At 34.3% G+C, this 23,917-nt stretch overlaps 2 protein-coding genes across 2 annotated transcripts in view; one reads left to right on the forward strand and one right to left on the reverse strand.

Moving 5' to 3' along the window:
- The window catches only part of LOC134855374 (cleavage and polyadenylation specificity factor subunit 2-like), a 372,284-nt gene that overhangs the window by 142,062 nt on the left and 206,305 nt on the right, over positions 1-23,917 (forward strand). The gene's annotated exons all lie outside the window — the stretch shown is intronic.
- Positions 1-23,917, reverse strand: part of LOC134854959 (uncharacterized) — a 69,517-nt gene that overhangs the window by 42,488 nt on the left and 3,112 nt on the right. Inside the window, exons 4-6 of the mRNA XM_063871339.1 lie at positions 20,966-21,070; positions 19,549-20,165; positions 5,410-5,805 (exon numbers count right to left, since the gene is read on the reverse strand). Of these exons, the coding sequence (XP_063727409.1) occupies positions 5,410-5,805; positions 19,549-20,165; positions 20,966-21,070 (1,118 nt within the window). The remainder of the gene's footprint in view (positions 1-5,409; positions 5,806-19,548; positions 20,166-20,965; positions 21,071-23,917) is intronic.

Here is a 23,917-nt window from a genome sequence, read left to right on the forward strand (position 1 = left end):
CAGGAAAATTTTCATTTTTCAATTCCTGAACCAAGACTCATTTCATTTCAACCATTCAATCGCTTCTCAGTTAAGTCATATATTAGAGTCTTTTATCCATGTCATCATGTTTAGTATAACTTTTCGGTTAAACAAAAATTTTCAAGCTCTCGATGTCGTCACTTCCATCTGTGAAAGTGCTAAAATTTTATCATTAATTAGCGATTGTTACGTAAAGATTTAAAGGTGTGATTGGCCGGGAACTGCCATTTTTAGTGTCCCAGAAGACAGAAAAGATAGCGCAGCAGCATGGAATATAACGAATTTCCACGAAAACAGTAAATTTTGTGTCACCAGCAGAAGGTAGAATTCGAGAAAGAAGAAGCTATCATTCAACTCAACCCCTGCCGGCTGCACAGGGACTCGGTGGTCTTTTTCAAACATGCTGGGAGTGTCAAAAAAGGATTGTCATCATCAACGACCCTTCTGTGTTACAGTGTACAGTTCATTTGGTCGACAAACTTCAGGATACTGCGGGGAATGGACCATCATGCATTGGCAGTTTATACGTCAGGTACTCCGGTTTGAGAAACGATTCACAAGGCGAGTCAAGTAAACGAGTCGCCGGAGAATCACTGCCAGACGATCTCATAAAATCATGATTAAGGATGCTGAGAAATCTAGACCCAAACAAAAATCCTCAGAGCCCGAGGCCAAAAAAAAACAAGAAGGAAAAACCGTAGGAAAATATTTTGAGTTGCCTCGATTACTTTGAGTCGCCAGTAAAAGACACTCCCTTGAAGTTTGCAACGGTGATATACAGGTGAAGTTATCATGTGACTAAAAAAATGTGTAACTAATCTGATAATTAATCACATTCAATTATCCTGATAATCTGTACAATCATTGATTTCATCTGTTATCCTGAAAATGTATAATGCATTTCCGGATGCAAAAGATTCTGATTTTTATCGATATTTTAATTTACCGTAATCTAATTATGCACCGTATTCCAATTCGTCATTTTAGCTAGGATCGACTATCTTGCGCGCAGGAGAAAAGTTCCGCGTTGATTAATTTAAATTCGATTGCTCGAAGAAACAATTGCTCGAAAAAAGCTGATGTCACCGTGAGATTGCCTTCTGTTTTGGCGGAGCTTGTTGAAGAAAGTTTTTTGGTAAGTAGCTGTTTATTTCAATTTTGTTTTTTTTTTTCAAAATCAAATACTATTTTTTTTCGTTTGTTCTCTTGTGCTTCGTTTTAGAACATCTTTACCTGCAATATGAGTGATATCACTCACCCAAATAGCCTAATTTTGGCGACTTTTTCGGCAATAAAAAGACGCATATGCTTGATGAGGAAAAACAGGGCAAACATTCATATTGGTTCCAGCTACACCAGTAACTAGAAAAGTCATTAGTTTATCATCCGCACAGTGTTGATAAACCTAGGGATTGTTTGGATGCCATCAATCAAGGGTTCTGTGTTTGGCGGAAAATGCGATTTGTTTCCAGCCAAAAACGAACGTGAGCTGAATACTCCGATCAAATCTATCAAAATCAACGAACCCAGAGATTTCCTCATGAGCACAACCCGATGCCATATAAGTTCTTGCGTGGTATATATGCCGTCGAGGATAACTACCGAGAAGTTTTTAGACATAAAATGGCCGAGTCCGCCCAGGACATTTTTATGAAATGAATTGAACAACTTAGAAATTTTTTGCATGTTGTTATGACTGTTTTGTTATGACTGTTTGTTGCTATTTGAGCTCTCTGAATTAACCGTAATTTGTCGTTTTCTTTTTACTGTATGCGGTATGCGTCATGGTCCGAAAAGTATGCCGGCCCGTCAATGTTGCTCAAACAGAGTGAACTATCTATTTGGTGTACAATTTCTCATAGGAAATAAATTATCTATTAAGTGATCTAATTCGTTTTAGATCAAAAATTACAGAACTTAAACAAGTACAGCTGAAATAAATGATAATTGCAAGATTAAAACTGTTCCCAAAAATTTTGCCTTATCAAACTATATGTTCGCAATTTGAAAACACTCGAAAAAAGTTAAACTAAAGTAATTTATTTTAAATGAGTTAATTAATTGAATTATTTGATTGAAATGAACTGATGCATTTAGAAACGAGTTCACTTCATAAGTCTGTTCAGTTTGTTCACTTTTGCAGGAATTAAGATTGATAGCAGGAATTGGGATCGAAGTTGGGTCGCAGGAATCGGGATCGAAGTTGGGTTGCAGGAAATGGGATCGAAATTGGGTTACAGCAATTGGGATCGAAGTTGGGTTACAGGAATTGGGATCGAAGTCGGTGACAGGAATTGCGATTGAAGTTGGGTTACAGGAATTGGGATCGATGTTGAGCTACAGGAATTGAGATCGAAGTTGGTGACAGGAATTGAGACTGGTAGCTGATCAACGTAGCTGAGATTGAACTTGCTGGTGAAAGCCTAGAAAAAAAAGATACAAATTAAAACTTTACTACATATAAACAAAAATGTAATTTGAAGCCGAAAAGAAAATGCGGATTCCACTTACAATTTGCAGATTCCACTTACAGTTTGCGGATTCCACTTACATTTGCGGATTCCACTTGCAGTTGCGGATTCAGCAACCGCTCAGTTTAACTATACAAATGTCCTATCATTTGTTTGGGGATTTCATAAAAGGTTCTGATTTCCGCAAATACAGTTGCGGATTCCAAGATTTCGACTATTTTCAGAGCGATTTTGAGCGGAACAATGCTTTTGGTATTTATTTTTGGAATCCAAAACAGCATAGAAGATCGAATAAGGTAGCAATGCTGTGGAATCCGCGAAAGTTCTGTTTTCGACCCGTTGTGGATTTCACTTACAATGTACAGAGTGCATAGTTTGGTCTCGTCATGCTCTTCAATTTTTTTCCTACGGAGCTAAAGATAGTTAGTAAAGACGTTCAAAATTGCGAAAGCGTAATTATTTATTTAACCAGCTGCTGACCCTGCGCGGATCAATCATAAACATTTTTTTGAAATATCTGCAGTTTTTTTCACAGATTGCTTGCAAGGAGAATGACGTCTTCAGTTTTCTCATTGCCATAAATAGCAATCATTGAGAGTTAGTTTCACCAAAAAGCACTATTCTTTAAGGCTAGCTTTTTAAAATCAACGGGTAAGAATCCTTCCTAATATTACATCATAGAATCCACAGTGCTGAAAGCCGTGTAGAGGTTACCACTCATGAGAACTTCGGGAAATCCCATTTTCAACAAATTGCTTTCACAATCATCAGGGGATTCTGTAGAACACAGTTACACACTCCTTGTCTCCACTAACACCGAAAACTGTGCCAATAGTCGTCGTTATCCGAAGGTCTGAGAGACTACTAGGGGCACTAATCTGGTGGTGTTCGAGGCCTTTTCCAAACATGGCAATCGCAATGCAAAAATGCCCCCAAGGCTTACGTTTTCTGAAGCAAGGCTCTCCAAGGTTCGAACATACGTCTTTGAGCAATGGACAATGTGTCGTGTGAAATCGCCAGAAAAAGTCTCATTTGATGAACTGTCGATGACATACTGGAAGAATGTGATCCAATACATCGCGCAGGCAATAGGAAGCACAAATACCCGCCCGATAGCCCAAAAGCTCACACCAAATTCCAGGTTACTTCGGGGTCGATCCAGTTACTGCGGACAAACCGCAAAGGACTACACCACGCTAGGACGTTCCAAAATAAGGTATCACCACTAGGAGGTGCCACACTAACGTATTCCAATATTTTTTCACTTTCATCTCAATCGACAATATTCACATTTTGAAATTTTGCTTTAATTGTTTTGTAGAGTAATCTTCAAAAGTAAAAATTAGAGTTGCGTGTTTTTGGAGCATACTGTAAGTTGCCTCTGTATTTCACTCATGAAATCTTTATTTAAACATTCAACAATCGTTGTTTCTATAAGTCAATATTTCTCTGGATAGTCGAAGTCAATTTTTGGAAACTCAATTTGTTTTTTTTTTTACGATTCTCTTTTTCGTTTTTTCGATTCGTTTTTTTACGAATCAATGATATACGATTCCCTTCTAATCTAGTAATACCAGTTTGAGACCTTCATTGGGGCAAGAGTTTCTAATAAAAACTTTCATTGGATATTGTAGTTTCTCAAGTTTTGATAAGGATGTCCTGGATCTTTTCTTCTCCACTGAAGGAGTTGCTCTGATCGGCCCTTCCTGCCAACGCCCCCGAAAATTCTAGACCATCCTTATTATATTTTCCACGGTTTGAGAGCTTGTTTCGTTCGAAGGTTCTGTTAGGTTTTCTCATAAAAATGTTCTATTCAAGTAATCCCAAAGTTTTTGAGACAAAGTTTGAATAATTTTTTTACTTGAAATGGTTTCTAAAAAACATCCTTTTCCTTTCTTAGTGCTATATTAGCAGCATATATGCAATATAGCAACATGTAAGAGCTCATCTAAACAATCTAAAAAACTTAACAATAATATCAAACGTTTACTATAATTTACATCATTTATATTCAAAGAATTCTAATATTTACAAATTGTTTTGTACAGGTAAAATGACATGTCAACTGGTACATCATGTCTTGTGGGCGACGCTCCACAGTAATTTAATTTGAAAAAATCAATGAGCAAGCTTGTAACTAGAATAACAGTTTGCATTTCGAGCCACACTTTTTTTCAATTCAAAGGCTAAAAATCCTGCTGTTTAGCTAGTACTTAAGTAGTTTTATTATCTAATTAGATTACTGATTGATAAATACTGGCTTTTGATGAGACAAAACGTGAAAATTCTCTCGAAAGAACATGAGAAAAGAGTACACTTCTCATTTTATGATTTACGTGAACAATTTTATTTATATGAAATTATTGAAATTTACAAATTATAAGAGTTGATTCATTCGCATATCTGATCTGCTATTCTTTTGAACACTGTAAGAAATCACAACTCCAATTATGAGAAGGTAAATCAAGTGTCGCGATGTATAACAGCTAAAAGAAGGTAAGGCATTGATACGTTGGTCATTTCACAATTTGACTATAATTTCAATGGTACAGTTTTAAAAGCTGCTAGAATAATGAATTTAGTGCACTGAAGATGTTATAATTTCTGTGAACACACTTCACCACTAGCTGTTTAAAGGAGGTGGAAAGTAAAATTATATGGCGAGAGAATCGAGCGTGGAGGAAAATAAGAATAGTGCGTGAATGTGGATTTTATGATGGCAGGTGGAGATGGAGAGGGAGAGTGAGGACATGTATGGTGGACAGTCAGTTGGAGAGGAAGACATCAATGGAATATTTATCATCCCATTCAGTGACATAGCTAACATTTCTCTGATCAGACCAATTAGACCAATGATAACCAGTTTCCCATTCCCACACTTGGATGGTTAACCAGTGGAGTGAATCTCTGTTCAAACGAGACTCCACCTCCTCAGCCACTCTATCTACACTGTAGTTGCTATTAGCTCCACACATGTCACTCTTAAGTACATCTTCAACTATCTTCACAGCCTTCTCTTCATCTTCATGCGTACATCTTCCTCCTCTGTCTTCTAGTTTGGATTTGGCCACTCTATACACACTCATGTTATATGTGCACTCTGGGTCATTCTTCCACTCGGCCATTTCTCCAAATCCACCTAGTCTGAATTTAAAGCTGTAGTTGAGGTCTTCGGTTGCAATACAGACAAACCAAAAGTACAGTGGGTAGGAACTGCTCAGCATATTTATCACCTCATCCTTCGTATACCTCCAGTCCAATCCTCTCTTGCCACAATCAACCATTTTTGAGTACGCTTTCTGCTTCCACTCGGCTGAAAAAAAAAACACTTTTTATTACATGTGGCCCACTAGTCTCACATTATGACTCGGTCCATTTAAAGTGGATGAAGTAGCTATAATTATATAACAGCCTATGATTATAACCAAACTGAAATAACTTTGTTGTACAAAAATTGACGCTTTTTTAATACGAAACTCGCGGGTTGTTCGGAAACACTGCATACATTTTCGACAATTTTGTCGGTATGTTTGTTCACATTCTGTGTCAACAAGAAACAATCTTCTTCGTAATAACTTAGCAGTGGTACAAAATCCACTTCACGACTCAAGACTACACGTGTCAGAAATCAGTCGACCGGGTGCCCTTGAAATCTTTTTTTTTTGCTGGGTATAAGCTGACCATGCGTGGCTTTTGAACCATTTATTGATTCCAAGTTTTGTTGGTGGTATCGTTCAACGAATATCCTTTTTGATGGACTCCGATATTTTGGGTCTAGCAAGGATTAGAATCTACCCTAAATTTTTGTCACAGATTCTTAAGTTTTATAAGAAAAACACAAAACTAAAATCTAGTTCTTTCTTAACCAGATTTCATGAGATTTCTGACAAATTTCACATCCTCCGTTGAACTGTTGTAAACACAGTTCTTTATAAAATTTTATTATCATTTTTGTTGCCCTGGTGTTCTAAGTGAGACAATTTAGAACACCAGGGCAACAAGTACCTTTGTTTAGCAAATAGCAAACTCCTTCCCTCTAAATTGCATTTTCTTTAAAACTTTGAGTTACTTTCTTCTTGATAATTTATTTACTTGTATTCTTGAAAGCAGATTTTCGATTAGGATAAGTTTTGCTATCTATTAGGATACAAGGTTTGAGATGATAAGGTGGTAAATTTCCGAAAGAACTGGCGCCCGGTCTTACCATGTTTTAAGATCCTTTAAATCAATGTATACGAGTTTAAACTATCAGATAAATTTTTACTTTTGTTCTAATTTTTTGAATTTCAGTTAAATTGGTCTGACACTATGCGTAAAACCTAACTAGATCTCCAAAGAAAAAAGTTTTCCTGAAAAAAAAATCAAATTACTGTTAACTGTTAAATTGCAGTTAAAAAATTTAAAAAATAATAAATCACTGCATTGTATCAAGTTTTACTACAATATACAAGTCAAAATTACAAGCTCAACGGCTTAGTTTGAATTTCATCATTAAGTAATTCCCTTTTCGGGTAGAAGTAACAGAGTCAATTTTCTTATGTCCCAACTAAGTGGTTGTTGGTTGTGAACTCCCGATTTGTCGAACTCATAATTATAGCTTCATCAGAAATCCGTATGTAATTGGACATAAGGCCATCTCTAGTACCGACGAGAGTTCTTTTGTTGAGCCCTTTGCTATTGAATTTGAATGTATCTCCTCCATTATCATCGCATTTCAGTATAGCTTTGTTTTTCTTCTCATCCTGGAGGTTCTTGGTTGTTATGGGTCTGGCTCTGTCCAGGAGTTGATAAACGTACGAGCTGTTACCCAGAAGCTTCATCGTCTCAGCAACAAATCCAGACAGTGGATTCTCGTCTCCTTCTCGTCGAGCAACAATAGCAGACTGAAAAAAGTTGTTGAATCCTTTTTCAGACGTGTACTCAAGATGAAAGTTCAGAAGGGGAGTAATGATACTACCTTTCTTAAAGTAAGAAATCAGTAGAATTTAAAGTAAGGAATCAGTAGAAAGAGGTCTTTTGAAGGAAAAAATTGTCTTTCCAATTTGTCTTTCCTTGTCACATTCCAACATTTTTTTGAAAACTGTAGCCTGTTTCTTTTATATAAGCTCGTTTCAACTCATCAATTTCTATTTTTCAAATGATCTATTCAATATCTTTTTCTACCAAAAATTGACAGGAGCAACTGAGCAAGAGAACGGATAGAAATTGTGATTGTTGACTTTTGTAAACAAATTTTTTAGTTTCAACATTTAATGCCTGTTTTTTGTTACAACTCCATCATTTGTTGCATGGCTTCAAGAGTAGGATCGTTGTTATACCATCGCAAGAATTCTCTGAAAAAATCATTATGTTAAGTTCCCATTTGCTTTGCAAATAAGAGTTACTTTCGAATCCTGTTGGCGGAAATGACTGAATAAACAGCTTCTTGTTGGTTTTCAGTTAACTGGAAAAAGCTTCATATGGTGTCACGCTTGTCTGGACTGTCAAACCATTCGCTGGGGGAAAATTCTTTCGCTTCATTTGCCTCTTAGGCTTTTACAAATGAATCCGGAGTTTTTGCTCCTCTCAGATTTTCATAAAATCAAAAAAACGTACGTCTCCATATCTGAACGATAGAAAATCATTCACTTTTTTTAACTGTTGGCTTATTTTCTTTATCACAAATAGCGTATGAAATCAATCAGGACTTGAAAAGTTTCAGATCGTATCTCCAACTATTGCATCCGAAAAGCAGCAGAGTGTTCAAATAGCGCTCTAAACTTTGTTGTCATTTTCATCGCAATCCTCAGCACATTCAACTTCATAGCATTGAGTTTATCGAAGATCTTTTTAACTCGTTCGTTTGTGTTTTCGATTTCTTGAATCTTGGTTTTCATTTGTAGCTTGCTTTTTCAACTAGAAGTTCCAAGCTGGAAAGAAAAGCAATTATTATGAGTTTTGGATATTTTACACACAGGGCAATTGGTTCATCTTGTAGATGTGAAGATATTGAGACTGAAATAGGGACCTGTTTTCCAATCCAAGTAATTACTTATTTGCTTTCGCTTTCATTTTTCTTGTGTGAACCCAAATTGTTTTGAACCTGCAACTTAGTTAAATAAATTTTGATCTTCAGTTTGAAGAAAGTTGAATCCGTCCAGTTTTTACAATATTTTCCCCATAGTGTGTACGCGTTTTTCGGATAAATCTATCATCTCCATCTTCACAAATTCGAAGATTACTGTTGAAGTTAACTGATCTGCTGAAGAAACAGTCACAGCTGGAACGTCGAAAGCACTTGAAGAAAGAATCAATTTCGTTCGTATGATTGATATGGTTTTTGATATTTAGCAATTCGACTACAATGTCGATTTTTCCAAAAACTCGCCTATCTAATTCGCCAATATATTCTCCTCCTTAAATGTCGAAACTGCAAAGTAATTTGTTGCGATTAACAATATTCTACAATAGTTAAATCATCAATAGCTACCTACCCCACTGAAATTTTTGGGATCATAGCCAGATTATGATATAAACTCTCTAAATAATTGGGATGTCTGAGCACCTATGTTACCATAAACGTGTATATACATTGTTGGCGCACGGAATAATTACAGGTGCTCTTTGTTTGGTTGCTTGTCTTGATCCGATAAAAGAAAGTTCACTTGCGTATGTCGTAGTAAATATTCGGGTAGGACAGAGTCTGGGCATCTTATTGGATGTTTCAAGGTAATCCGGCGAAAACAGTGACATTTGTTATCAATTTGAATCTCCACTTCGTGAACAGACGTTCTTGAGTGCATTGCTCCACAATAACAAGCTTTCTAATTTTCGTTGGATGGCTATCAAGTCGGCTTTAGTAGACAGTAAAGGCGACTTCTAAAATAAATTATTTTTTTCGTACGGATGATAGTATCGATACTCACCAGCAAAACTGATTTTTGCAGCTGAAACAAGTTTAGTGAAATTTATTTCGAGCGTCTCGTTGATAATTTTGGTAACTAACATTGACATTTTAAAGTTAAATACCTTATGCCTTTCATTCTTCATCTCCGTGTCCAAGAGGAAGTGAACACGGTAGTGTTGACAAGCTCTCAACTCCTCAATGAAATTCTCCTAATGTTTCCTTCCTCCTCCATAAGCTTGTTCAAGTCCGCTAGAGTATCGCTTGACTTCTATTGTTTCACTTTATGTTGTTTTCCTCGATGTTGTTGGAGAGAGTAATTTTTCGAAAAATCTTTTTCGCAATACGAGCAGACTGTTGATGATGGCCTAGAATTCGAGGGCATGCCTGCACACATATTAGCTCACATATTAGAAAAAACTTTAGAAAAAGACTTGATGGCTTTTGCATTTTGTCAACAAAATTGAAACACCTTGAACATCTTGTCAAAAAACGGAAACAGTTTTCGCATTTTGTAGAAAGAAATGAAACGCTAGCATCAACTTAAAAAATGAACCTTTCTCTCATCTTGACAATTTAATTGAAAAAATTTTCTCTTTTGTCATAAGGAGTGGAAACTTTTTGAGTTTTTGTCAAAAAAATTGGAACGCTTTTTGCACGTTGTCAAAAAAAAAGAAAAACCTTCCGCATCATGTCAAACAAATTGAAACAGTTTTCGCATTTTGTCGAAAAAACAACCACTTTTCGCATCTTGTCAAAAAAGCTTAAAAACTTTTTGCATTTGTCGGAAGAACCAAAGCTGAATCATTTATTGCAACTGGTTAAAAAAATTGAGACGGTTTTTCGCAATTTCTTGAAAGTCAAGAAAAAAGATTACATCCTGTTCAAAAAAATTTTTTGCAAATTCGTTAAAAAATTGAGACATTTTTTTCCTTTTTCCCTAAAATTTTTGGTAAGTTCCTAAACATTTAAGAACAATAGATAGATTATCAAATGATTTTTAATTTTACTTTGATAAATTGACATGATCATATTTTACAAACTCATAAGCATCAATAAAACAGTGAATTGTTGTTTCTAAATTAGGTTCATCTTTTGAGTTTCGGTACTTCACGAACTCTTTCCAGAAATCCTGAACGAATATTTTGTGTGGAAGCCAGTTTCTGATTGGAAAATTAATAATGACCTTTTGCGCAATACCCTTCGCTTTGCAAACCTTGGCAATTGTTCGGCTGCTTCACATTTCAATTGTGATGAACAGCGCGATCAAATTTGTTGAAGTTTTCGCCATTCGATGAAATAACATTAGAATTAAATCTAGATTTGTACAGAGTGTAAAGACATCCGTTTATTTGATGTGAAATTAAATCTACCAATAGTTGAAAAATTTGATCGAAAGATGAACCAATCAGAAGTATGCGGAACTTACAATTATCCAAGGAACAGTAAAAAACTATTGGTAGGGACAGAGTAATCTTATATTTCTATATATTTTTCGTAAAAGTCACTGGAAATGAAAAGCTATGATGAGCTTGACAAATAGTAGCAGCCACCTGGAACAAAGATATTGCTGAGAGTTATGGATTCGTGTAGGAGCACTAACGCCTACGCAATTCAATTTTTGGAAACTTCACTCGAAAACTCCATTCCTATTTCTGATTCTTTTTATGGTTAATTGAATCACTCATTATGTTTACTCTCAAAATCAACTCTCCTCATCTGATCAGTCTGTTCTCCTATTGAAAAATGTACACAAGACAAAACACATGTCTCAATAATTTTGAATTTTTGAAAAACCAAACAAGAATTGGGAAACTTGCTTCGTTCCAAAAGTCCTAAAGGGGGAAAATTTACATTGAAGAAAACTGAATAGTTACTTACAACTCGAAAAAGACAGCAAGTCTACGCTGGTGAAGAAGAAAGTGAAACAATATCGGCAATTTGAATTACTATTAATGACGATGCTGACCACCTTGGACTCGTTCCTTTATTAGAACTCTCTTTTGACAAAGAGTCAACCATGGATAGACTTGCGGTCTTTTTTCGATTTGTTCCGACTCAATTTTCATGAATAGTTGAAAACAGGGTTCAAAGTAGTTTTTCCCTTTGTAGAATTTTTGGGACGTTGAAAGTTTTGCGATTCTTTTTTGATGAATTGAAAACTCAGAAATAATTGGGACTAGGATCTTGTCTTGAGTACATTTTTCAAAAAGAGAACAGTCTGATCAGATGAAGCGAAATGATAGAATTGATTTTGGTACTAATGAAAATGAAAAGAAACGAAATGAGTCAGTCAGCTAATCATAAAACGAAACCGTAATTGGAATTTCTGTGTGATGTTTCCGAATATGGAATTGTTTAGGTATTATTGCTCCTACACAAAATTGCAATTCACTGTTCTCTTGATGCTTGTGAGTTTGTCCAAAACTCAAAAAATGAAGAAAAAAAAGTTAAATAGCAATTTTTTCCAGAAAATGAAACACAAAACTCAAAAAATAAACAATTTTTGTCAAAATTAATTACTGTTTTATTTATTGTTATGGTTGACTAAACTGTGATGAGTTCGACGTTTCAATAATCCATTAAAACAAATTTTTGTTAAATTATCTGTTTCATCTCAAATAATTACAAAGTTAATAAAAATATTACAGTTTTCAAGGAATTTACGAACAAGTCTCCAATTATGTAAGCAAAATATTGTTTTTTTTTCCAATTTCCAAGAAGCCACGAAAACTGTTTCATATATTTTTCATTAATTTGCGATATATAGTTCATTTTTTCTACAAAATGCAAAAATTGTTTCGGTTTTTTTGACAAGATGTAAAAACGTTTCACTTTTTCCGACAAGATACAAAAAATTTTCATTTTCTGACAAACTGTGAAAAGTATGTAAATTCGTTTAACAAGATGCTAGTAATTTTTACAAATTTTGAAAAGTATTTACGTTTTTTGACAAAATGTAAAAAGTGTTTCAATTTTTTTGACAAGATGCAAAGATCATCAGGTTTGGTTTTTTTTAATCTTGTGCAACTTTTCTAGCGTTTTTTTTTCTATTATGCGTGCCAAAATCGATTGAGTTTCTTGAATTTGTAGCGCTAATTTCAGATATATTCTGTTTTTTTTTTTGTTTTCAATACATTGGGTTGACTTACCCCGAACTTTCAAAACTTTTTCTGGTAAATCAAGTCAAGTTAAAGAAAAATTAAATTTTAAGGACCGAAATAAACAGAAAACAAAAATCGTTTACAAAAAAAAATTATTCAAAGAGCTGCATAGCAGCAGAAGAGCTCTGTAGGTTATCTATGGAACGCAAAGCTGGTCAGGGTTCTATTGCTGATGGTTGTTGTGCTGCTAGAGGCGTCATTGTTTCTGAGAAGCGCTCATCTTCAGCTATTGTGATGGGGTTTTGCATCACATCGACCATTAAATCCACCAATATATCGACCATTGTTAAAATCGATTCGAATCACTTCCACCATCTGCCAGAATCGAATTGGGATGTCCATTCGTGTCAGAAATTTTCCAGAGACTGTTTCTCTCTCGCCTTTGGATATGAAATAGATGCGTCAAAAACTCTACAAAAAAATAGGGTTGCTCTTTTGAATTGAGAAGATCATTGTAACATTCGCCCGGAAGATACATATCGACGGAAAATAAAACTAAGTCCTAAGACGACTGGCCAACGTCTAAACAGAGCTTTACATGCTTTTAACCGTCTCTACCAAGCCAGTACTTTCGGTGGTCTTTCTAACATCGGGTCGACAAAAACGTTACTGCTTTCGGCTTCGGTCAAAACACTCAAATTAACTAGATTACATGCAGAAATAGTGAGCTCATGGCTGGGTCTCAGTATCCCCAGACCACAAGGTCACTCCTAAAATCAGGGCTACTACTATTTATTGAATTATTATTGTTTTTGTTCAGTAGATAAAATCATCATCTCCATCGAAGATGGATCAACCCTTTCCCCCCAACTCCTAGCTTCTCATCTTAGCAGAATGAATTCAGATGTTAATTAAATTCAACTCAAGACATAATAGGGAAGCTAAAAATTTGTATAAGTTAATAAAAGTTCCAGTCCCGAGACCCCTCCGGATTCCTGAATCCGGGGAAATAAGGCTCTTATCTTCCTTCCGGAAGGCTGTCTTCCACCCTTCACCGTTGTTCGCAACAGCCTTGCAACTTTTGTAGCGACACAATAGTTGCAACTCGGAACGGTCTCTGCTATTCCTGCAAACTGTTGTTGCTTCTCAATCACAATTTCCGTTGTTATCGCTATCGCAACTATCTTTGTTGTGTTTTTCTTCGGTTTTCTAACAAAATGGCCGTTTCTGACGTTTCTCAGAAATATGACGTCTTACTTCCAATTTTTAAAATTCCAAAATACCAGAATATCTTGACCTTCACCGTTTCACTAATCGTCCCAATAACGTTGTTAATCACTTAAAATCGTCAATTTGGAAGGTTCGCTGCTAAAATTCCGAATCTGCTGAATTTGCATTTTGGCGCATTCTGGTCGAATGTCACACGTTTTGAGCAATAAGTTGAGAGACATATCCAGAATAAAAACAAGAACTGTGATTTGGAGCTGAGAAAAGAGGTAGTTGACGTTAATTAAGCTGAAAGTAAAGTGATTTTTAGTAAAGACTGAGGGGTACCTTCAACTCGAATATGCGGGTTTATCCAATCAGAATTGATTTTCCTTTTTGGTTTGTAGTCGTTTCCAATCACATTTCAGCTTCCTTTTGTGGAACTTTTCAATAAAAAATGTGTCCAATCGGAAACAAAACTCATTTTTAGGAGTGTTTTACCAGTTGTCATTTCCAATCCTAAGAAAAAAATGTTCATTTTTGTTTTGGTAGCGTATCCCATACGAAAAAATTTACCATTTAAGGACTTAAATCTTCCAGTTAATTAAAAATGTACACAAAAGCAATCGAAAAAAAAATAGAGATATTAAAAATTAGGCTTAAAAAAAAAATTGCCGATATAAATAACAATAGAAAAAAATTAATATAGGTAGCATTTCAGCAATCTCTTTCAGTAACCATTGAGACTTTGACATTTTTTCAGTAAAGGTCAAGTTTTTCGATTTTGATGTAAGTTTGAGGAGACAGCTCAAATTTGACGAATATATCAAAACAAATCAATGGAAATCTTATTATAAACCTGGTCGTGCACAATTTTGAACTTTGAAAGTATTCAAGCAAATGAAGAAATAAAGAACTTTGCTGCGTAGTTTTTACAAAAACGGATATCGGTGGGGGATAAAAAGATTCATTGTTAATTTATGGTACAACTTTTCAATTAGCTTCAAGTTTTCTAGAATCAAAAAATCCATTCCGTGTCATGTGTAATTCAGCAGTAAGTGGGAAGCTTTTATAAACTGATTATGTATAAGCTTTTCAAAAATAAACTGTTTAAATGAGTAAATTTCCCTAGATAGACCTTTACCTAGTCAGAAAACGATAGGGATAACTTCGCTTTTGTTTTGTCTGTTAATCTGTGGGTTATGCTGCTGTAACTCATCATTGAGAAAATTGAGTGAAATTTTTTATTTTTTCTTGTGAAGTGAACCAAAAACCAAATCCTTTTAAAAAAACGCAACTATGATGGGATAATTTGGAATGAAAGTGGTTCATTTACTTAAAAAACGGCATTTAAATTACTTTTATTTGGATTTTCTTTTATCCTCAGAGCAATTGTCCTAGACGTTGTATAACAATATGTTAAGAAAACATTTTCTGCTCAAATTTTAACGTAATTTTAATTTTCCGAATTGAATTATTAGGACATTTCAGATATCCCACTTTGATGTCTATCAAGTAACAATATCCCAATTTTTGGTACTTAGTAAATCTCATAATTTTTAGATACCGTTGCTGAACAAAATGAGAAATGAGAAAGAGAAGTGTGGGGACTTTGGCAAAGAATACATGCAAGCTGATGAAGCACGACAAAAAAAAAGATGCGCTAAAGTAATAAATCTAGTCCTGATTGTAGACATTTCTCTAACAATCAGCAAGAAAGGAGATGTCAAGTTGCCAAGAGGTGCTACCTCAAAATCAAGCAATCAAAATTTACTTCTCTTACGAAAAAAATTTCAGTGTTACTAGTCTCTCCAACAATAATGGAGAAAAAAAGAAGGAGTGAAACAACGCAAACCAAGCAATACTGTAGTGGATTTGAAAAAGATTGTGGGGAAAGGAAAAGAAAAAGAGAAACTAAAAGACGAGTTGAGAGCTTGTCAACATTTCCTGGTGGGTAAGGATATAAAGAATGGAAGTGTAGGGTACCAATGTAAGGTACCAAAGCTATCAATAAGAAGCTCAAAGAAGCTTTCAACAAGCTAGATTCAGCTGCAATACCGTGAAGATCGATACTGCTATGCGCACGAAAATGTCACTTTGTTTGAGAAATCGCATTTACTGCCTACTAAAGCCAAATTGATAGCCATCCAAAGAAAAGTAAAAAAAATTGATTTCGTTAAGCAATGCACTCAAGATCATCAGAACACGAAATGGAGAACCAAGTTGATAACAAATGTGATTGTTTTTGCCGGATTACCAAAAAGCATCCCAGTTGGAAGCCCTGATTCTTTCCTACCCGAACCTTTATTTCGACATATACAAGTGAATTTTATTCTATCGGATGAAAACATGCGACCAAACAAAGATCATCCGTGTCTTTTTAGTGCACCAAAAAAGGCAACGACACGGTCATGGCAACCTAGATGTTCAGACATCCCAATTATTTACATAGTTTATATCAAAAATTTATCATAAAAAGTTTCAGGGGTAGCCCTTGATGATTTAAATCTTGTAGAGGAGTTAGTTGAAGGCAACGTTTTCATTCACGATGTTGACATTCAAGAAGGAGAATATGTTGGAGATCTAGCTGGGCGACAAATTGAAAAGTTCGATATTACAGTTAATTTGCTAAGATTCAAGAATCATATTGTTTATACAAACGATATTGATCTTTTTTTCAAGTGCCTCCAATGTGCCAGCTGTGACTGCTTCATCGAAAGATCAGAAAACTTCAACAGTCATCTTCTAACTTGTAAAGATCGAGATGACATACTTATTCGAAAAAGGCGTACACACTACGGAAAAAAATATTTGAAAACTGAACGAATTCAAATTAAATTTCACCATTCAAATTGAACCAACAGTTGTGATTGATTTTATATGTTTGAATTTTGCAGATATACAGTTCATCGATATGATATAATGAAAATTATGGGAGGAGCAACAACTTTGGATTCATTTCTAAAAGCCTATAAGGCAAAAGAAACAAAAAATATTTTTCCTCGAAGAATGGTTTGACAGTCCAGATAAGCTTGACTGTACGGAATTGCCACCATAGGAAGCCATACTCAGTTAGCTGAAAATCAACAAACCTCTAGAAAACGATTTCAATTATTACCAAAATACAGTTAATTGAGGACTTGATCAACAAAAAAGCTGCGTATTCAGTCACGTCCTCCATCAGGATTCGAAAATAACTCTTATTTGCAAAGCATATGGAAACATCACAAAATGATTTCTCTTTCAAATAATTCTGGCAATGGTATAACAAAAAAGATGTCGATCCTACCCTTGAAGCCATGGAACAAGTAATGGGGCTATAACACAATATGATTATTGAAATGTTAAGACTGGGATGCACGCTTCCAATTTTTTAATTATCTGCTTAAAAAAGTCAACAAATCACAACTTCTACTCGTTCTCTGAATTTGTTAAAGTCTTGCGTGAAAAATTAAGAGGAGACAAAATCAGTGGACTAAAATTAATTTTCTTGCGAAAAACTGTTGTCAATCAAACTTATTTAAGAAACTCATCAAATGTGTGCAAGTCAGTTATATCCATTGTCAATGTGTCTCTGGAGTTGTTGCTGAGACGATGAAGCTTCTGGCTAAAGGCTCGTACGGTTATCAAATCTTAGCTGGATTCAGACACACAATAGCCAAGTACCTCGGGGGTGATAAGATACCCAAAGCGTTGTATGAGAAGTTTTTTGAGCAATTGAATGATGTGAAAAAAGTTTGTTTGAAATGGATTTGTTACAATCAACAATCGAACACAGATAACCAACTATTTTAGGATTTTTCAATATTCTTTATGCTAAACTCAGAATATTGTAGTTATTTTACAAATCTTTTCACAGGTACTGCGATTAAATCAAGTTCGAGGAAATGGAAAAGAAGACGGACTCTCTGTATCTAGTATTGGCTGAAGAGAACTTGGAGGATTGTGTGTTACTTGAGAAGAAAGCTCAATGGATACAAACTCGTCAAAATGACTGCAGAGATGACTTTACTGTCGATGCAATGGAAAGTTTCTTCCCACATACATGCTATCTATCCAAAGAAGAATTTTCTGTACTCAAATGACGTTTTGCCGCTTTGATAATAGGAGTGACAAATTGAAATTTAAAAGCAAAGGGCTTAACGAAAGAACTCTCGAAGATGCAGGAGATGGCCCAAAGTCGAACTGCAGTCGGGTTCTTGATGGATGCTGTAAATTTGAAGTCGATAGACCGTGGATTCAAAACCACCATTCACTTAGTTGGGACATATGAACAAACTAAAAAAGAACTCCGTTTTTTCTACCCGAAAAGGAAAGTACTTAATGCTGAAATTCGTACCAAATTAATGAGCTTGTAAATTTACCATGTTTTGTAGTAAGATTCCATATGATGCAGTGACTTATAAACTAATTCATTTTTCTACCGTAAAAACAGTAATTTGATTTTTGGGAAAATCTTCTTTCTTTGAAGACTCAATTAGGTTTTAGCATAGTTTCAGATAGTTTAAGTATGAATTCAAATGGTTAGAACACAAGTTAAAAACTTATCTTAAGATTCAGACTCATAAACATTGGTGCAAAGGATCTTAAAACATAGTATCGGGCGCCAAATTTTTTTTTGAAAATTACCATCTTACCATCTGAAGCCTCGTGTCTTAATACATAGAAAAACCTATAACCTATCTTAAAACATTGAATGTCTATTAGTTTTACATAGAGAAAACTATCCACTATCCTAATACTTGGAAGTTTTGGGTGCCGAAAAAGTTTTTGTAAACTTACCATCTTTCCATCTCAAACCTCATATCTTAACACATGGTAAAAATTTAAACTTGTTTTAATACATGGGAAATCTATTCCCTATCTTAAAACACAGCTGGCGACACCGGAAACATATATATATCTTAATAAATGAGGGACCACTACACGCCCCTATTTGAACGGTTAGAATGTCCGTGATTAAAACAAAACACACGGACCATGTTTCCATCTCGTCTTGAATTTCGGGTTGTTTACTCAAAAATTAGTAGCAGATGTTGAGGCTCCTCGGGAAAAGGGGGGTGGGTTCATTGAAAAATCTATGGTTTAAGATACGTTATAAATTTACGACCCGCAGTACTATCTAAAAATCTTGAATACGGAGATTACAATATACTAAGAATAGGACTGTTTTACTTTTTGAACTATGGTTAGAGAAAAGTAAAAAAATTTTTTTTTGCTTTCATGGTATGTTTGGATATATGTTTGGTCTCTCATGGTTTTTGTTTGATCTACTATCTTCAAATCGAATCTACTTTGAAAAAATTGCAGTCAAGGAATGAGCTTTAGTTTGAAAATTAAGTCAATTCAACGATCATTTACTCAATTAAAGCAAAAATAGCACCAAACATCTTTCTCTGCTAAAAGCAAACACAGAAAAAAACATCTGAACTTAACTTCTGTGTAATATGTTTAAGCCCTCTGTTTATAATTTTGAAGTAAAATTTCAGTCGAGCAACAAATATATTTTTACTTTGAAATGCTTACAGTGTTCACACAAAGACTTATTCAGATTTGATCTTTCCCGTTTTCCTAATTGTTTGCATTTTTAATTTTTCTATAGGCTTTTTGGAAGTTCTGAATTGAATTTAACTCTATTTATAATACCTTGTTCGCAAACTGTTAACACGTTGTTGTTTATACAAACTTTATATGATTCGCAGCGTAAAACTTCGACGTCTGACCGCTTGTACTTTTTTTTGAAAACCTCATTAGGTTTTTTACTTTTATTATAATCTATCAGAAGCTGCTATAACCAAAAAAGCCAATATCGTTCAACTTTGCTTGCTACGTTTGCTCGAAAGTGAATTATGAAAATACTCACAGTCATTTCTGAAGTTCGCTCTTGTTTTGTATTCATTATCTTCAATCTTGGACAACTCAGCAAGTTGTTTTATCCTCAAACTTTCTTCAAGCGCTGCTTGCTTTTCAGTAAACTCTTTTTCAAGAGCTCTTTGTTTCTGCTGAAGTTCCGTCTCCAATTTAAATTTATCCTGAGCCAAACTTTGCAATTGATTCGAAAATTTTGACTCTAGTTCGTGTTTTTCACGTTCATATTTTTGCTTTGCATCTTTCTGTTCTTTTTCCAACTGTTCGACTTTTTTCTGTAAAAGTTTTGAGTTGCCTTGATCGCTGAGCAGTTTTTCTTGCTCTTCTTGTTTCCTTCTGATCTCTTCGAGAATCTTTTCAAAAACTTCTTGTTTTTTTGCAACTTCTTCGTCTTTTTCAGTTTTTAAAGTATTTTGTTTTTGCTGATTTTGTTGAATTTGCAGATCTAGCTTCCAGCTTAGATCATTTACTTTGTTATCAAAAGTTCGTTCCATATCTTTCTTGTCACTTCTCAGCTTCGCCAGTTCCTCTGCGTGGCGTTTTTCCATCGCTTGTCGAGCAGACTCTTGTTCTGACCTGTAGATGTCAAATCGAGCCTCGAGCTCTTTTGTACTGAAACGGAACACGCATAAGAGTCAACGAGAAAGGAATATGAACTTTCAATCTACTGATATAAAGGTTTATTGAATTTTGAAGCTTGAACAACTGACTCATAACTTTTTCTAACTGGTTGCCCTAAATCAATTGTCATAACTGGTGAATCAACAAACGTTTGACATAACAATTTGTATTGACAATGAAAAAAATGATATTTAGTTTTCTTTAAAAAAACCAATTAGTGAAACAAAAAAAAGTATTATTTTTTTCTCGTTTCGTGTACATTTGTACATATTTGACTTTGCTGTTAAAAATAGTGGCCAAAAACGTTCAATTGATCCCGTAGTTTCAAAACTAACTGGAGAAAAAACTGGTGCTGCCATCAGAAAATGGTATTCTTGTTATGAAAAATTAAATTTTTGATTTCCTAGTTACAAATCATCACAGATTTTTTTTACATTTCAATAATATATATTACAGTCTTCTAATAAAGTTTGAATTGTGTTGTATGTGTAATCAATTTTGAAATGTCTTGTTTCTCCTGGGGCTTTAAAAAATTACACTTCAAGAAACCCAAAAACAAAGTTTTCCCAAAAAACACAAAAGTTAGTCAAAGAGCAATTGATTCATAGAAAAAACACGTTTCAAAGAAACCATCAAGCTAAAATTGATCAAACAGGCTTGGCCAAATTTTTTTCTTTTTCCGGAAAAACATTGGATAAATCCAAAAAATTACACTTCAAGAAAATGTTCGTAACTCGGAGAAAGACAAAAAATTGAATGAACTGTTTGTAACTCTGGTGAGAACTACTTACCTTCTTTCATGCATTATTCGCTGTGCTTCCATTTGTTCCTGGTTTTGCGACAACTCCGATTCCTTCTTCTTCAGTTCTGCACCTTTCCTATCTGCTTCGTCTTTTCTGAAACAAGATGTTACATGAAAATGTCATAGAGACGTTTTTGATAAAAACACAATGTATCATCGTAGTTTTTTGAATTTTTTTGCAGAAAACAAAAAAAGGAACTCAAAAACTCAAAAGATAGTCAAAAAGCAAATCATTCATAAAAAAAACACGTTTCAAAGCACCCATCAAGCTAAAAATGATAAGGGAGACTAGGCTAAAATATTTTCTTTTTCCGGACAAACATTGGAGAAAAACCAAAAGGCGGAAAGGAATTGGCATTTAAGTTTGCTCAATAGTTCCTCCCCGCAACAATGTTTCTAAAAATAAATTTAACTATCTGGCGTTTTTATGTTCTTGTCGTATTGTCGTAATAACAATCATTTTTATTCGACTTTTAAGGTAGGCATCTTCAAATTTCAAAAACAATTGATTCTAATTGATCGAAACTTAACAAAAAAAAATAATTGATCGAAACTTAACAAAAAAATTCTTCTAACAAAAAAACTCCTTATAATTGATGATAATCGAATGAAGCAGATCATTTTATTTCTCCAAAAATTTTTCAAAACCAGTGCAGTATCTTGAAAACTTGACACTGCCAGTTTAACGTTTACACTTTTCTTATGCGTACCTTTTGTTCTTTTACTGACCCTTCTCAATCGTCCTTTTTTTTATACTGTTTTTTCTCCCTCCAGGATGCTATATCCCGAGTTTACCCCCACCTCCCCTCGCGTTAACACCACCTTCCATTCTTCTCCTTGTTTACAAGTTCCCTCGCTCGCGCTGCTACCCCCCTCACCGATATTTACGGGGGGGGGTTGTAGTAAATGCGTGGGTAGTGAGTAATTTCACTGACGATTCCTAATTCTTTGTTGGCCGCAATGCTTGCTGTTTCCTCGAAATTTTTATCTTCGATAACTTTTGGATTTTCAAAGAGAAGATGTTTGTCAAATTTTCATAAGTATCTCTCGGATGTTTCGTAGATCTTTCAAGAGTTGAAAAAATAAGCAAAGATTGATGTGCCTAAACTTTCAATCAAAACAAAAGGTCATGGTTTCAGTGACTCATGTTTTCAAATAGTTATTCTCGTGATTCTATGGGGACAGAAACTGTCTTTTTGCAATTATATGCCGACAGAAAATTGATGAAGTTTCAAAGCGATGTTGTCAATGTGAATATAATTACCCGCATTCAGTTTCAAACGTTAATAATTGAATATATTACAATTTACTACTAATAAAATCAAAATACTTGTAAAATTTGAAAAAAAAATGTTTTTAATCAATCAATAATCGTTAATATTCTTTTAAAATTCAAATTATAATCAAAAATAAACTATTTTAATCGATGATGTCCTTCTATTTTTGATAGAATTCTAATCAATTATAATTAGTTTATAATTCATTATTTCTGTTCCATGAGTTTTGCACAACAATCCATTATAATCGATTATAATGGGTAACAATCACCTATGTTTTTAAAAGTTTTCAAATAATTTTAAACTAATATATTTTTTTAATTCTTCCCCATTAGACTTGTTTCATGATGAAGTTTTAGGCTTTTTTAACCACCAAAACATCAGCAAAAAGATTTACTTTCATGATTGATTCGGAAACCAACTAAAATGAAAGGTTTTCTGTGAAACTTCTGTTTCGTGGTACAATTTCGTCTTCAGAAGTAGCAAATTGTGACAGGAGATCTCTTTTTTAGGGTTTTTATAGATAAAAATTATTAACCCATAAGGTATAATTCAAATGTTGTTTTGGTGTGACATCCTGCACCAAAGTTTCACGGGTAATAAATTGATTATAACTGTATTTCATTGACTAAAATGTTGTCTATGTAATCGATTATCATGGCAATTATAGACAACCTAATCTATTTTTAATCGATTACAATCAATTTTTTTGGAAAAATTATAATCCATTTTTGTTTTCAATATAATGGATTGTTTTTTTGTACCCAAAATCCATGAACTTTGATTAAGTTTTGTGTATAATGGATCTAATTTTTGCAAGTTTCTGCAGAACTCGAACAAACACGTTTATCCAGGGGCGGCCAATATGTTTTAATTTTCCAAAAAGTGCCGAAAAACAGCATTTTTGACCAGTTTTTCCCGCCCCCTCCAACGTACCCCCTCTCTCTAGTTTGGGGACATCTAACTGTAGTACGGGTAAGCGTATGCGGGGGTTGGTGTGATCCATAGGTAACTTATTGTAAATTTTCATAAACTCGATTGAAAATAGGAAAAAGAGAAATTAAGCAAGAGAAAAAATCAACTAACTTATTTTAACAAAATTATCAAAGCAAATGAAAACAACATACGAAAGGAATTGAATAAATAGATTATAATCCATTATAATCGAATAAAATGGATTATTTTTCTTCTATAAAATTTTTTGAAAACAGTCGATATTGGGATTTTCGTGCGTAAAAAATATTATCATAATAACCATTTTCAATCAATTATATTCGATTATTTTGTTATTTTATAGAGACTGACAATGAAAATCCAAGATAATCGATAAAAACTTCAGTGCGGGACAAATAGACAAAATAAGAGGTAATAATCGATTGTAATTCACTTTAACGGTTTTTTGTATGAGCTGTAAACAATTGTAATCGATTATGGGAGATTATTATCTCTTGGAAAATTTCACGATAATAACCAAATAAAAACCTTTTAAACACCTAGTTTTGGTAATTTTAATCAAATATAATTGTCAAAAACCATCATTATAATCCGTTAAAATCGATTCATCACGCTTAATTTTGAATGCGGGCCGTTTTTTACTTTCCATAGAAGAAAAGGCTATCTTATCCATAAAAAAGGCAAAGATTTTGGCGAAAAATAATAAATGA

This window comes from Symsagittifera roscoffensis, chromosome 10 (genome assembly GCF_963678635.1).
Source record: "Symsagittifera roscoffensis chromosome 10, txSymRosc1.1, whole genome shotgun sequence".
Taxonomy (NCBI): Eukaryota; Metazoa; Xenacoelomorpha; order Acoela; family Convolutidae; genus Symsagittifera; species Symsagittifera roscoffensis.